Source organism: Cyprinodon tularosa, unplaced genomic scaffold (assembly GCF_016077235.1).
Source record: "Cyprinodon tularosa strain WSP-4 unplaced genomic scaffold, ASM1607723v1 ctg478, whole genome shotgun sequence".
Classification (NCBI taxonomy): domain Eukaryota; kingdom Metazoa; phylum Chordata; class Actinopteri; order Cyprinodontiformes; family Cyprinodontidae; genus Cyprinodon; species Cyprinodon tularosa.
In genome coordinates, this window is record NW_024039205.1 from 636,542 (window position 1) to 651,362 (window position 14,821).

Genomic DNA, 14,821 nt, shown 5'->3' on the forward strand with positions numbered 1-14,821 from the left:
ATATATAAAAACAAATTTCTGAGAATGTGTTTATTTATGAGCAACTCTGCAAATTAACAAACATCTAGAAAAAGTGCAATATATTATTTTCCGTGTGAATCCTGGATTGTTCTTTCTTCTTTGCTTTCCTAAAAAGTGCTTTAAATCAGTCCTAGCTGTCTTTATCCATGCTGGGTCAGATCCTGACGTTTGTAAAGGAGACAGGGAAAGCGGAATAAAGCTACAGGCTGCTAGCCAAGCCTTCTTGCCAAACCAGGTCCTGAATAGGAAATTTCTTGCACCATCTCTCTCCAATGCATCTCCAACCCCCGTGACTCGACCTGTCAATTTGCGGGTGCAAAACATCTGTGCTGTGGCGGAAGGTGGTGAGCAAATACACTTCCCCGTCAGCTCTCCTATACCTTTGTTTTGCAGAGCTACTGCGCATGTACAACTTTTAAAGAGAGACTTTTTTTTTTTTTTTTTTTTGCTTTATTTAAACAAAGTAAATAAACAAGTCAGGCAATCGCCAGGGGCGTAGGTTTGCATAGGGACCATAGGGACATGTCCCTACCAAACTTTGGACGGACCTATTTTTCCCTACCAAAAGTTCGATGTAAATAACATGCTTATATAACATGTTTATAATTTACAATTTAGCGTGGTGGATCACACACTGTGTTTGTAGTTGCTGCTGCGCTCCGTATGAGTGTTTACCAGTCTTTCCTGTATCTTAAAGTCAGTAACTGCGCAGTTTAACTCCACTCTCATTGGTTGTTCTGCCTCTAGTTCCGCCTTCTCTCTTCCTGATTGGCTGTTTTCTAGTCCGTATGAGTGAGTGCGTGCTTAGAGCAGGAAATAAGAATTTTATTCACGCTAGTTTCTTCTATAAATATTAGGCTACAAAACTAGTCCTAATGAAAAAAAAATTACTTAATTCTATATACACTAAAACAGGTGAAAGCGGCTGATTGCTGATTCTTAGCCACAGCCGACTGAAAAAGAAAATATGAGGGTTTCCCTTTTAACAATACTTCATTGCAATTACCGTTTTCATTTTATGACAACCCTTTGAGGCAGTTCAGCTATAAATAGAATTTCTTTTATATAGTATAACAAAACGACATGGCGCCTAAACATCTGATAATTTTTGTTTAGAAAGCATAATTATGGTTCCACATAATGTTGCTATTTCTTAACTATTTCTACTTTTAAAAATAGTATAAAGACAATAACAAACAGAGGAACACTATTTACATTGATTTTATTTCACATAGATTTCCACATAGTCCATAAGTTAATTAGTACAAACATTAGTGTTTGAATGTTAAATTAAAAATGTTTAAATACGGCTGTTTATTTTGAATATTATTACATTACAGAAAAGATAGTGTTATATCTTCTTTTAATAATTGTTGAAAGTGATTTTATATTGGAATAAATTTAGTCTCATTCTTACTGTTTTGTTTTGTAGATGAAGCCACTAAATGTTATTACAATAAATGTATTTGCGTCCCTTGAATGTGTTAGGCACATATTTACCTAATGTCTTCGTTACTGGTAAGTTTAAATGCAAATCTTTTCTCTTTAAAGGAAATGCACCCTGATGCTCACATCAAGCATAAAAAAAGCATGCATATTTTTGCATAGGTAAAATGACATTAATGAAACTTAGGACCAATATTGTCCCCACCAAAGTGGAAATCAAACTTACGCCCTTGGCAATAGCAACAGTACAAATCTGTGGAAGGCATAGTAGAGGCAGATTTCAAAAATGGAAGTACAAGGCATAATTGATAAGGAAAAAATAAAATAAAAATAAAAGGAATGGCTGATAATAATGAAATAATTACTAACATGGCAACAAGGGGATTGATGTTAAGCTTGATGAACATCTGTGGGCAAACCCATCAGTATTTCAGTCAGGATTTCTAATGATTCGATACATTTAAGAGATTTCAAATATAACTTGAATTCAGATAAAAGAAACTTTAAAGATTGTGGATGATCTCAACACTCTTTGTTTATGAATAAAGAATTTTACTAAACACAAAATTAGGTTACAACAGGGTTCTATTGTTCTGTTTTTCAATAATATTCCAAAAGTTACCATATCTCTAGAAATAGATTCAGGAAGTGCAATTTTTGATTTGATACATGTTTTCTAAGCAATTCCAAAATGTTTTGGTTGGATTTCATTCATAGAAGACATGGTCAATTGTTTCTATATCACTTTCAGAATAAGCATTTATTTTCATCAATATTAAAACAAATTCTTAGTAGTTCTTTTGAGGGGTAAATTGCATTTAAATTTTTAAAGTGAGTTTCTTTAGCTTTTGGTTGTATGGGGAGTTTTAGATAAAGATTTCTCAGTGTTTCAATTGATTTTTTCCTCAAATTTGCAAGGAATGTTGTTTTTATTTATTTTCGAAGGGAACAAAGTTTCATTTAGACAGTTCCTAATTGTGTGGTTGTTGAATTTTTGGGCAGTGATTGATGTTCCATGAATAGATAAATTGGGTAGACTAGGGTCACTGGATAATGTGTTATTATATTTTTAATCTAATTAATAAATTGTTTTGGTAAGGCATTAAGTAATCTGGTAAATTCAGCTTTTGGAGGGAAGAATTTATATTTTGCACAAAATTGTTCGTAATTTAACTTGCAACCATTACCATCCATTAAGTGTATAATAGACCAAATATTTTTCTCCATCCACTCTTTGTAAAAGAAGGATTTATTGTGATGTAATATGAATCTAGTATTTCATATGATAGAGGAGTGTGGGGAGTAGTTATGAACATATATAATTTTCCAGTATGGTAACACTTATTTATGGAACCATCTATTTTGCTAAATATATAATTAGGAACACAATACCACAATAACTGAGAATTTTTAATCCAGGATTTCAACCAAGTATCTTTAGGGTTCCGTTAAGGCATTCAAAGTCAATTACTTTTAGACCGCAATCTTTAATTTTTTTGGCCATAAGACTTTTTCTTAAGTAGTGCGGCCTGTTTCTTAAATAAAGTTAATGTTCATTTGATTAATAGTCTTGGTTAAGTTATTTGGCATGGCGGTGCTATAAGTTAAATCAATCAATCTTGACAAATATCCCATTTTGGATAAGTAGATTCTTTCCAAAATAGAGAGGTTGCATTGGAGCCATGACTTAAGTTTGGATTTACCTTCTTTAATTTTATTTTCAATAGTTAAGGTTGCGTTTTGATTTTTGGTTACAATAGTCCCCAAGTATTTAATTTCAGATTGAACTGGTATGCTAGAAATCTCTTTTACTGTAGGGGGGTGTCATGAATGGCTAAAAGTTCACATTTTTTATTATTTAGCATTAGTCCTAAAGCTTCTGAAAAAAGTTTAATTTTATCAATTACAATTGGAACTTGCTTGTGATTTTTTTTTTAGGAAAACAGTGGTGTCATCTGCTAACTGGCTAATGATTAATTCGGTACATTCTAAACATCTAATTTGTCAATGTCTGTACAGTTTTTTTAGTTAAATTGCTAACATTTCTGCTACTAAGTTAAAGAGATATGGGGAAATGGGACAGCCTTGAGGAATTCCAACATTAACATTAAATCTAGCTGTGGTGCCTTTAGGAAGAATAACACAACTATTAATGCCTTGATATAGACCTCTTATTAAATAAACAAAGTTTGGTCCAAAACCTAAATGTTCATGAATTTTTAATATAACTAACTTCAGCGTGTTCGACCATCCAATTACAGACCCAAGTCAGTGGCTAAGGCAGTGGTTCCCAAAGTGTGGGGCGCGCCCCCTAAGGGGGGCGCAATGCCATTGCAGGGGGGGCGCAGGAAGCTGTACAGTATGGATGAATGAAGAAAAAAAAACAACAAAAAAAACAGCGCTTGCTTGACTGAGCATAATGGACAGTTGTAACACTGCAACCCAGATTTGAGAAGATCTACAGCAAAAAGCAGGCTCACTACAGCCACTGAAAAGATGGGAGGATTAAAGTACAAAGAAAAAACTCTCAGGGAGCTGTTAAATGTTTTCACTCCATTTTGCACAGAGGCTTTTTTAATGTATAGATTATAGCAAAGTTAAATATTGTTACAAATAAAAAAAAAAGAAATATGTTTAAAATAAAACAGACAACAAAGAATCCTCTTCTAATCTACATTATAGAACTATGAAAAAAATACAGTTACACAAAAGTGTTCCAATGTAAAGATGGTGTAGTTTGTTTTGTTGCAACCTGAAGTGTGAAATAAACTTCAGTGGAGTTTGAAAACAAAATACCGTAAATCCTCTAATATAGGCCCGGGCCTTTATTTCACTCAAGTGCATCGCGGTCCAGGCCTTTATTGGAAAGAGGCCAGAATTAGAGACAGGCCTCTATTGCTATTTGAGCAAAACAGACTACCAGTGGAATGAATAAAAATGAGATTTTGTGTCTATTTGAACCTATAAAACACTAGGTTCATTTATTGAAAAAGTACAGTTACCATGTCTCGCTTTGTTTGAAGTAAAAAAGAAAAAAAAAATCCTCCAATTCTGTTTAATCCTCCTCCTCAGTTTCCTTCTCCTCTTCATCTCTTCCTTTAATCTCCTCATCACTCGCGCTCCTCCTCATGTTCTGCTGCGTGTCTGTTCTCTTCCTCGCGCAGACGGGCAGCAGTCAGGGCCTGTCGTCCAGCAGCGCAGGGCTGTGGTACTTGTATGTTACTACCACAAGTATAATGTTGAGGTATGCCCAGAAAAAACGTTTATAGCCCCGGCCTGTATGAGAGACCGGCCATTATTTACCTCCTCTGACAGCGAGACCGGCCAATGTTAGAGTCCCGGCCGCTGGTATGGAATACAGGCCAATATTAGAGAATTTACGGTATGTGTATAGATTTATTATATCTGGTTGAACGATGTGTGTGCCCAGTTTATTCTTTTTTTTTTTTTTTTTTTTTTTTTGGGGGGGGGTCGTGGAAATTTTATTGTAATCCAAAGGGGGGCCCAGAAGAAAATCTTTGGGAACCACTGGGCTAAGGAGTGACAGCCAATCACTAAAGAAAAGACGGTTGGCCAATCAGGAGCTTGTGTGCTGTCTAAACTCAAGGAAGCGAGCTTCAGCTTGAGCTGCAGTTTTCCTCTTGGTCCTAGTGTTTGAACACTGTCTGTGTACCGTAGCGTAACATTGTTTTTGGATCCTAAAACTTGCAGGGGACAATAATTCTTTATCAAAAACTTAAAAAATAAATTTAATGAAAAGTTCTAGTTGGGGTTTTAATTAGCCGTAAGCCATAATAATTGGGAATACCTTATATAATAAGTATAACAAGTGATGCCGATGGGGCCAAAGTTGAACCTTTTAGTGTTTTATTGCAGGATTGATTTGACTTTAGAGTGGATTATGGTTATGATTTTAATTTTTACTTCCTGTAAAATATTATTCGAACTTAAAGATGTTTCAACAATTTGATTAATTGAATCCTTATCAAATCAATTCTATTTTTCAGATTTGATTTGACTTTAACCTGGAAATTGTTGAAATCGGCAGCTCAGATGTCTACTCTGAAGTCAAAGCTCTCCAGGGACCAGCAGAGAACCATCTGCTCTCAGCTGGGAAGAGTCAAACTGAAGCTTCTCTACAAGGCCACCGTCCACGGCTTTACTGGTGCCGCCTTCCACCAGCGATGTGACAATCGGTCACCCACTGTGTCTGTGGGCTACAACGCTTCTGGTTATGTGTTTGGAGGCTACACCAGCCAGCCTTTTAGTCAGTCTGAACAGTATGTTAATGATGACCAGGCTTTTCTTTTTGGTTTTTCTGGTGGAAAACTCAGAAGATATCCAGTTACCAGTGCTCCGCATGCTGTCATAATGGTAGGCAACTCTGGTCCTTATTTTGGAAATGCACTGGCTTTTTTTAATGGAAACAAACCAGTAATTTATAGTAATCAAGGAGGTTATTACAACTTCAATGCTGCAGAAATGCATGGAAATGACCTGAACCTGACTGAATGTGAAGTTTACCAAGTGGAGGGTGAGTTATCAGCCTTTCATTTTCATTGAAATTTAAAAACAACAATTGTAATACATCATCATTAATACATCAATTACATATTTCTATACTAGGTAATATTTACTTTATTACATCTCCTTAACATACAAATAAACTATATTTCAAAGATGACTTTTCATTATATCGACACTGTCTTGTAGATTTTTTTTATTATAAAATAAAAGCTATAGTTGATTTAGTTTAATGATTAAACAAGTTTTCTCTTTAACAGAATCAGCTGAACTTGAGAAGCCATGGAGGACTATCATCTGGGAATCTGAGTATGTTAAAAAGTATTTACATCCTTTAAACTTTTTGCAAGTTATGTCAACATAGAACCTCAGTTTACAGTATTTTAACTTGTACTGAACTAATATAAATCTTAGAAATTTGGCATTTATTTGCATTAAGTCCCCATTCCTCCAATCCCCATTACCAATCTAGAGCAGCAATGTAAAAACTTTTATTTAAAAAGCATAATCTGCCTACTTGTTGAATTATTCTGTTAACAAACATACGGAAATCCATCTTGCCCTGTACTGCCGTAGCCGTTCCAGAAGTGACTAAAATCAGGTTGGCCAATCATTTTGCATTATAGTTTAAGGCAGAACATTCAGCTGAGGTGCAGAGCCCTCAGCAAAACTACCGTAAATTCCGGACTATAAAGCGCACCTGATTACAAGCCGCACGCTCTAATTTTAGAAAGAAAATAAATTTTGTACTTTTATAAGCCGCACCGGATTTTAAGCCGCAGGTTTCCCACAATGTATGAGATATTTACAAATAAAGATATTACACGTGAGCATTTCTTAACGTTTGATTTAATCCGTATGATAAAAAAACAAATACGGTACATATTATGAACGGTTTTTCTTTTTCAAACTACCTGTAACACATTTTAAAACACATGTGCCGGTAACACGCAAATAACGCTGCATGTGCCGGGACTTTTAATTGAACAACGCATTGAACAGAACATTGCAGCCGACCAGGAAAAGTCCTTAATCATTTTCTTCTTCCTCCAGTGCACTAAAACCCTCAAAGTCCTCTTCCTCGGTGTCTGAGTGGAACAGCTTCAGGATGCCGTCACTGACTTCAGTCTCATCCTTGTAGCTCTCACTTGAGCACTCGCGGTCCTCTTCATCCCGCAGCAGCCCAGCCTTCCGAAACCCGCCGGTGATGCTGGATGTTTTTACACGGCTCTGCACATTGAGAACCCACTGGCAGACATCGGTGAAAGATGCCCTTCGCATGCGACCAGTTTTGGTGAAGGATTTCTCGCCACTGGTCATCCACGTCTCCCACTCACTGCGCAGTGCCACTTTAAATGCACGGTTCACACTGATGTCCAGTGGTTGCAAATACTTGGTGGTGCCCCCAGGAATCACAGCTGTAATTGAGTTTGTCCTCTTGATGGCAGCTTTTACAGAATCTGTAATATGGGCCCTCATGCTGTCCATCACGAGCAGTGCTTTTTTTTGATGAAAAAATCCCCCCGGATGCTTGCCATAGCACTCCGTAAGCCATTCCTTCATTAGGCTTTCTTCCATCCAGCCTTTCTTATTAACTTTCACCACGATTTCTTTTGGGATTTTTTCCTTTGGCATTGTCAGCCGCTTAAAAATCACCATGGGTGGAAGCTTTAGTCCGGATGCTGTGCAGCTCAGAACACAGGTGAAGTGCGTCCTCTCGTGACCCGTGGTTTTTACTGAGATGTACTGTCACCTTTTTTATTAACAGTCCGCATGAGAGGCATGTCATAAGTCAAAGGTACTTCATCCATGTTTATAGTTTCATTTGGCCCGATGGAATGCTCCGCTATCTTTGTTTGGGTGAAAGTACGGAAGAGAGCGAGTTTTTCCTCATAGTCGGGAGGGAGCTGCTGACACAATGTCGTGCGCGCCCGGACCACCAGGCCTTTTCGTTTCATAAATCTGAAACACCACGATGGCCCACCTCTGAAATCTTGAATTTTCATGTCGGTGGCTATTTCTTTAGCCTTCAGCCTGATCTGCACGGTGGAAACACCGCGGCATCCCGCTCGCTGTGTGTTCACCCAGTCTTCAAGACAGTTTTCAAGCTCCGGCCACCTGCTGTGATTACCTCTGAAAGCTTTCGTGGTCTTTTTGCACCGAGTCAGTTCCTCATGCTGTTGTCTCCACCGTCTCACCATCGACTCATTTATCCCAAAATGACTTGCAGCAGCTCGATTTCCGTTTTCAATCGGCAGATTTATTGCCTTTAATTTAAAAGCGGCATTGTATGCTTTTCTTCGAGTATCCATGTTGAGGGTCAGTATGAATGACTGATTTACAAGACTACAAATAACAATGAAAGTGAGAATTATGTATCGCACAATTTCATTTGACCTCTCTGAATATCCATCAATTTTGTTGGTCTGTTTTTCGCGCCATGAAAAAAAAAATTATTTATTAGCCGCACTGTATTATAGGCCACAGTGTTCAAACAGCGGGAAAAAAGTAGCGGCTTATAGTCCGGAATTTACAGTAGAATAAACGTATTGGTGCAGGAGGATGCATAAGCTATCACATCTGTTATGTCAAATTCAAACATAAAATCCAGATTTCACCTTTGAGAGAAGAACAGCAAGAACATTTTGTGCAAATAGGGTTATGCTTTTTTAGTTACTAATCAAACTAAAATCAAGAACTGGTAGGCAGGGGTCTCTTCACCTGAAAAGCTTGGAAAGTTCTGCTGAATTTCCATATTTTCCTGGAAAAGATTCCATGGGAGCAGGTAATGTTCAGAACTAAACTGGGAGAAAACCTGTCGGAAGAAGCAGAAAACATGGAACTGAGGTAGTGGTTTAGTTTTCAGCAGGATAGTAACCCAATAAATGGGTTAGATCAAAGCATACAGTTTGTGACAAGTCATGAAAAGTGATGCTCATATTCCTGCTAAAACTGATCTGTTTTTGCAAAGAAGAATTGGCAAAATATTCTTTTCTGGGTGTTCCAGTCTGTATGAGAATGTATGCCACTGTAACTACAGCAGTGGTAGTTCTATATACAGAACTCCCCAGGGATGCTGATTAAAAATGCAAATTTCTCCACAGCATGTTAATTAGAACAATTGAGATGGAAGATTTCATGCTTAAATTTATTATGCACAATTTTTATTTCAGTACTAAGAAGCATCTATGTGCTGTCTTTACCTGTTTATTATCACAGAGTTGGGGAGAGCTGTTTCTATCTCCAACAATCATTGGCAGAGAGCCAGGGTACCCCTAAACACAGCGGATGTCAATATTGACGTCAGTGTATCCTGACTGTTCAGTAATTTCAAGCTTCTTTACAGGAGGAAAAAGGAGCTTATGGAGAGCATGAAAACCTATAAGCCACCATTTAGTTCTGTGTCCCAGGCTCGAGTTTTACTCATTGGACCAGTAGGAGCTGGAAAGTCCAGCTTCTTCAACTCCATCAACTCTGTATTCAAAGGTCATGTCACCTGGCAGGCCTTCTCTGGTTGTTCCTCCACCAGTCTCACCACTCAGGTGTGTCTCTGCTTCTTATTTATGCAGCTCCTTGCATCTCATTTAAATTAAATCCTTCCAGTTGGGTTTTTCTATGTCTAATATTTCACCTTTTCCAGTTTCGAACCTACTCTCTGAAAGCAGGACGAGAAGGCAAACCTCTGCCAATCGTCCTGTGTGATACCATGGGGCTGGAAGACAGCAAAGGGGCAGGAATTGATATTGATGACATCAGCAGCATTCTTAAAGGACATATGCCAGATCGTTACCAGGTGTGATATTGATTATAGTTAGTGGAGACAACTAGTGTAAAATGAAATAGATTAAAGATATTCTTTATTTACGCCGACACAGTTCAACCCTGCTGCTCCTCTGCATGATGACGCTCATGGCTATCGCAAGTCTCCAGACGTCAAAGACAAGATCCACTGTGTGGCCTATGTCATTGATGCCTGCAAGGTTTCCATTATGCCCACAAAGTTGGAGGAGAAGCTGGAAGCCATCCGCAGAAAGGCTACCCTGTTGGGTAAGTACAATTTATAACTGAAATATTTTTGAATAAAGTTTAAACTCAGATTGTTTACGGCATGTTGTGGATAATCTAATCTTTCTTGGTTGTAGGCATTCCTCAGCTGGTGCTGCTCACTAAAGTAGATGAAGCTTGTCCTTTGGTGAAAGAGGATCTGAGAAACATCTACAGGAGTGGATACATCAAGGAAATAGTGAGGATTCTTGTACTTTTACAGAAATAATGGTCTTGATTATAAACTTGATGAACCGCTTCTGAATCCCAGTTTGAACCCCTCTGTGATCCAGATGCAGGACATCAGTGCTAAGGTGGGTGTACCTCTGTCCTGCGTTGTTCCAGTGAAGAACTACAGCGAGGAGTTGGAGCTGGACTTGAACTGTGACATCCTGCTGCTTAGCGCCGTCATCCAGATGCTTCGCTTTGTTGATACCTACTTTGATGAGCTTAATGACAAACTGAGCAGTGCTGAGTTAAACAACTTAAAATCTGTATAAAGAAAACCCCTGAAACAATTGAAAGAAGAAAACTATAATGGCAACAAAAAGAAAGGGGGTCAATACTTTTTCAATGTATTGAGTCTGAATAAAGGATCATATTGTTCCCCATGATAATGATATTGTCACATTTGTGTCTTAAAGTATAACAGATAAATCAAGGTAAAAAATAAAAAAAACTAGCTTGGCATGAAATACTAACAATAAGAAACACTGACTGACAATCAATTTCACCTGCTGTTGTGCAAATGGAATAGACAATAGGTTGAAATTATTGACAATAAGCCAGACACACTCAATAAAGGAGTTGTTCTTCAGGTGGGGACCACATACCACTTCTCAGTACCTACGCCTGCTGGCTCATATTTTGGTCACTTTTGAATGTTGGTTGTGTTTTCAACTTGTGGTAGCATGACACAAACTCTACAACCCACACATGTGGCTCATATCGGGGGGGGGGGGGCTTTCGAACTCTGTTTACACCCCAACTCAGTACCTATGCCCGCTGGCTGATATTTTGGTCACTTTTGAATGTTGGTATGTTATAGTAGCATAATGCAGACTCTAAAACCCACACAAGTGTCTCAGTTGGTGTAGCTCACCCAGGATGGCAGATCAATGCAAGCTGTGGCAAGAAGGTTTCCTATGTCTGTCAGCATATTGTCCAGGGGCTGGAGGCACTACCAGGAGACAGGTCAGTACTCTGGGAGATGTGGAGGAGAACATAGGAGGGCAACAACCATAGGACCGCGTTCTCCACCTTTGCGCAAGAAGGAGCACTGCCAGAGCCCCAGAATATGACCTCCAGCAGGCCACAAATATGCATGTGTTTGCACAAACGGTTAGAGACTGACTCCATGAGGTTGGTATGAGGGCCTGATTTCCACAGATGAGTGTTTTGCTCACAGCCCAACATCATGCATTAAGCTTGGCATTTGCCAGTAAAATGACAGGATTGACAAATTCGTCATTGTTGCACTGCGATTTTCACAGATGAAAGCAGGTTCACACTGAGCACATGTAACAGATATGAAAGAGTCTGGAGACACCGTGGATACCGATCTGCTGCCTGCAACATCCATTCATTTTGACCGGTTTGGCAGTGTTTCAGTCATTGTATGGGGTGGCATTTCTTTGGAGGGCCGCACAGCCCTCCATGTGTTTGCCATAGGTAGCATGACTGCCATTAGGTACCGAGGTTAGATCCTCAGACCCCTTGTGAGACCATATGTTGGTCCGGTTGGTTTTCTCCTAATGCAGGAGAATGCTAGACCTCATGTGGTTGGAGTGTGTCAGCAATTCCTGTTGTCATGATGGGTTCGCTAATGGAGACCCAGTTATGCAGAACACCACTGACACGAGGATGAAAAGTTTAACAAGTTTATTAAGCACAACACAGAGAAAGTACTGATGACTGGTTCGGGCCTGGGTTCTGGTTTCACCGGAGTCTGCGTGAGGGACAGAGCGGTTATGGACTGCTGACAGGATTAGATTTCCAAGTGAGCTCAGATTGTACCTTGAGGGTTCTTGAGGTTCTCTTTGGGAGAGTCACTGTTGGTTCTGGAGATGAGTTATTCAGCAGAGTCCGTTTGCTGCTTCAGCGTCTCACGTCTAGTTTGAACAGACCTTGGCTTTGTTTCCCAGCTCTAGTCCTGAGCTGCTTGGGGTTTTCTCAGAGAATCTTCAGGGTTTGGCTCAGAGGGTCGGCTCGGCAGGTTAGCTCTTCCTGAGCTTTCACAGATGAGACACGGGTTTCCTGGAAACACAGAGAGAGTGGTTAGAATCCAACCTGGATTCAAAGTCATGGAGATAACACAAAGATCTAGGCTTTAGCGCTGACCAACTGGAACAACACTGCGGCGTTGAGGCAAGGTCTGAAGACAGCTTATATAGTGGATCCTCTGATGATCTAGATGAGCTGCAGCTGTGCAGGAGGCTCCCTCAGAGGATCCACGGCGGACTCTGCTGGAGAAAGATGGGATTTTCTCCAGCTCCCAACAGTACCCCCCCCTCAACGACCGCCCCTTGGCGGTCCGGAAGAGGTAGATGGGCAGGAACGCTCGTACTCCTCGATGAGCGTAGGGTCGAGGATGTACGAGCCTGGGACCCACTGACGATCCTCCAGTCCGTAGCCCTCCCAGTCGACGAGGTACTGCCATCCGCGACCTCGTTGACGGGAGTCTATGATGCGGCGCACTGTGAAGGCCGGATGGCCATCGACCTCCAGGGCGGGTGGTGGGGAGTCGGACGGTGGGCACAGAGGGCTTGAGGAAACAGGCTTGATCTGGGAGACGTGGAAAGTAGGGTGGATTCGGAGGGACTGGGGAAGTTGAAGGCGGACAGCAGAAGGATTGATGATGTGTGAGATCTTGAAGGGTCCTATGAATCTCGGGGAGAGTTTTCGAGACATCCCCTTGAGGGGGATGTCTCGAGTGGAGAGCCACACCTCTTGGCCCACAGAATACTCTTGGCGTCGGCGTCTCTTGGCGTCGGCGAAACGCTTAACAGACTCGGATGACTGGTTGAGTGTGGCGATGGTCTCCCTCCAAATCCTCTGGCAGCGACGGATGTGTTGATTAACGGACAGCACCGATATCTCTCTCTCATCTGCAGGGAAAAGAGGTGGTTGGTGTCCGAGACTGACCTGGAATGGGGACTGTCCAGTGGATGCAGAACGGAGAGAGTTGTGGGCATATTCTATCCACGGGAGGTATTGACTCCAATCCACGGGGTTATTGGAAGTGAGACAGCGGAGGGTGGATTCCAGTTGCTGGTTCATACGTTCTGTCTGGCCGTTAGATTGAGGGTGGTAACCTGAAGTGAGAGATGGTTTGCAGCCGAGAGCAGAACAGAAAGCCTTCCATACCTGTGAGATGAATTGTGGACCTCTGTCTGAGAGGATTTCCTGGGGAATGCCATGAAGCCGGAAAACGTGTTTAATTAGCAGCTGGGCTGTCTGGAAGGCCGTGGGAAGTTTTCTGAGGGAAACAAGATGGCAGGATTTCGAGAAACGGTCAACAATGGTTAGTATGGTGGACATACCTCGGGAGACAGGGAGACCGGTGACGAAATCAATGGCTATATGGGACCATGGACGCGAGGGAACAGGTAGTGGTTGAAGCAGGCCTGAAGGAGGTTGGTGTGAGGCTTTGTTGCGGGCACATGTGGGGCAAGCCAACACATACTCCTTTACGTCTTTGTGGAGTGTGGGCCACCAGAAGCGTCTGGAGATGAGAGCAACTGTCCTACTCACTCCTGGATGAGCGGTGAATTTGGCGGCATGCATCCACTGGATAAGACGGGACCTGACAGAAGATGGGACATATGTACGATTAGACGGACCGGTACCTGGATCTGGTTCAGTGGCTAGGGCAGAGTTGATGAGGTCCGTTATCTCCCAGTTGACCACTCCTATGGTACATGAAGCTGGGAGGACAGGTTCAGGTGTCTCTGGATGATCGACGGAGTAGAGACGAGAGAGAGAATCGGGCTTCACGTTCTTGGATCCGGGTCTGTAGGAAATGATTAAATTGAATCGAGAGAAGAAGATTGACCACCTGGATTGACGAGGATTTGCCTGTTTTGTAGACTGGATGTAAGCCAGGTTTTTGTGGTCTGTCCACACGAGAACCGGATGCTCAGCTCCCTCCAGCCAATGCCTCCACTCTTCCAACGCCAGCTTAATAGCCAGGAGCTCTCGGTCACCTACGTCGTAGTTCTGTTCAGCTGAAGAAAGCCTACGGGAGAAGAAAGCACATGGGTGTATTTTTTGATCTGAGTCGAGCCTTTGGGAGAGGACCGCTCCAACCCCGGAATCTGAAGCATCCACCTCTAGGATGAACTGTTTAGCTGGATCTGGTTGAATTAGTACAGGTGCTCTGGAAAAGAAGGATTTTAACTTCTCAAATGCTGCTTGAGCCTCGGGAGTCCACTGAAAAGTTCGTTTAATGGAAGTCAGAGAGGTTATGGAAGGGCGGTTTGACTGTAGTTCCTTATGAATCGACGATAGAAATTAGCGAACGCTAAAAACCTCTGTAGCTGTTTTCGGTTTTCAGGAACTGGCCAGTCTAAGACTGCTTTGATCTTGTCCTCTGAAGGTTTTACCTGGCCGCCCTCGAGCACAAACCCCAAAAAGGTGACTGAAGGTTGATGGAATTCGCACTTCTCGGCTTTCACGAACAGCTTATTCTCCAATAGTCTCTGTAAGACAAGACGAACATGTCTCTTGTGTTCATGGAGGTCCTTGGAATAAATGAGAATGTCGTCAATGTACACAAAAACAAACA

General features: G+C 41.2%; 1 protein-coding gene across 4 annotated transcripts in view; it reads left to right on the forward strand.

The window, feature by feature from the left end:
• Window positions 1-14,821, forward strand: part of LOC119794402 (interferon-induced protein 44-like) — a 57,018-nt gene that overhangs the window by 17,431 nt on the left and 24,766 nt on the right. The window contains exons 2-8 of one of the 4 annotated variants that reach the window (XM_038301947.1): window positions 5,521-6,001; window positions 6,252-6,300; window positions 9,338-9,533; window positions 9,632-9,784; window positions 9,867-10,038; window positions 10,134-10,234; window positions 10,329-10,649. The exons of 1 other annotated variant lie outside the window; for it this stretch is intronic. In XM_038301947.1, the coding sequence (XP_038157875.1) occupies window positions 5,521-6,001; window positions 6,252-6,300; window positions 9,338-9,533; window positions 9,632-9,784; window positions 9,867-10,038; window positions 10,134-10,234; window positions 10,329-10,535 (1,359 nt within the window). In that variant the 3' untranslated portion in view covers window positions 10,536-10,649. Of the gene's footprint in view, window positions 1-5,474; window positions 6,002-6,251; window positions 6,301-9,337; window positions 9,534-9,631; window positions 9,785-9,866; window positions 10,039-10,133; window positions 10,235-10,328; window positions 10,650-14,821 lie in introns of those variants that run through there. 2 more of the 4 variants (XM_038301946.1, XM_038301949.1) reach the window with 2 other exon arrangements.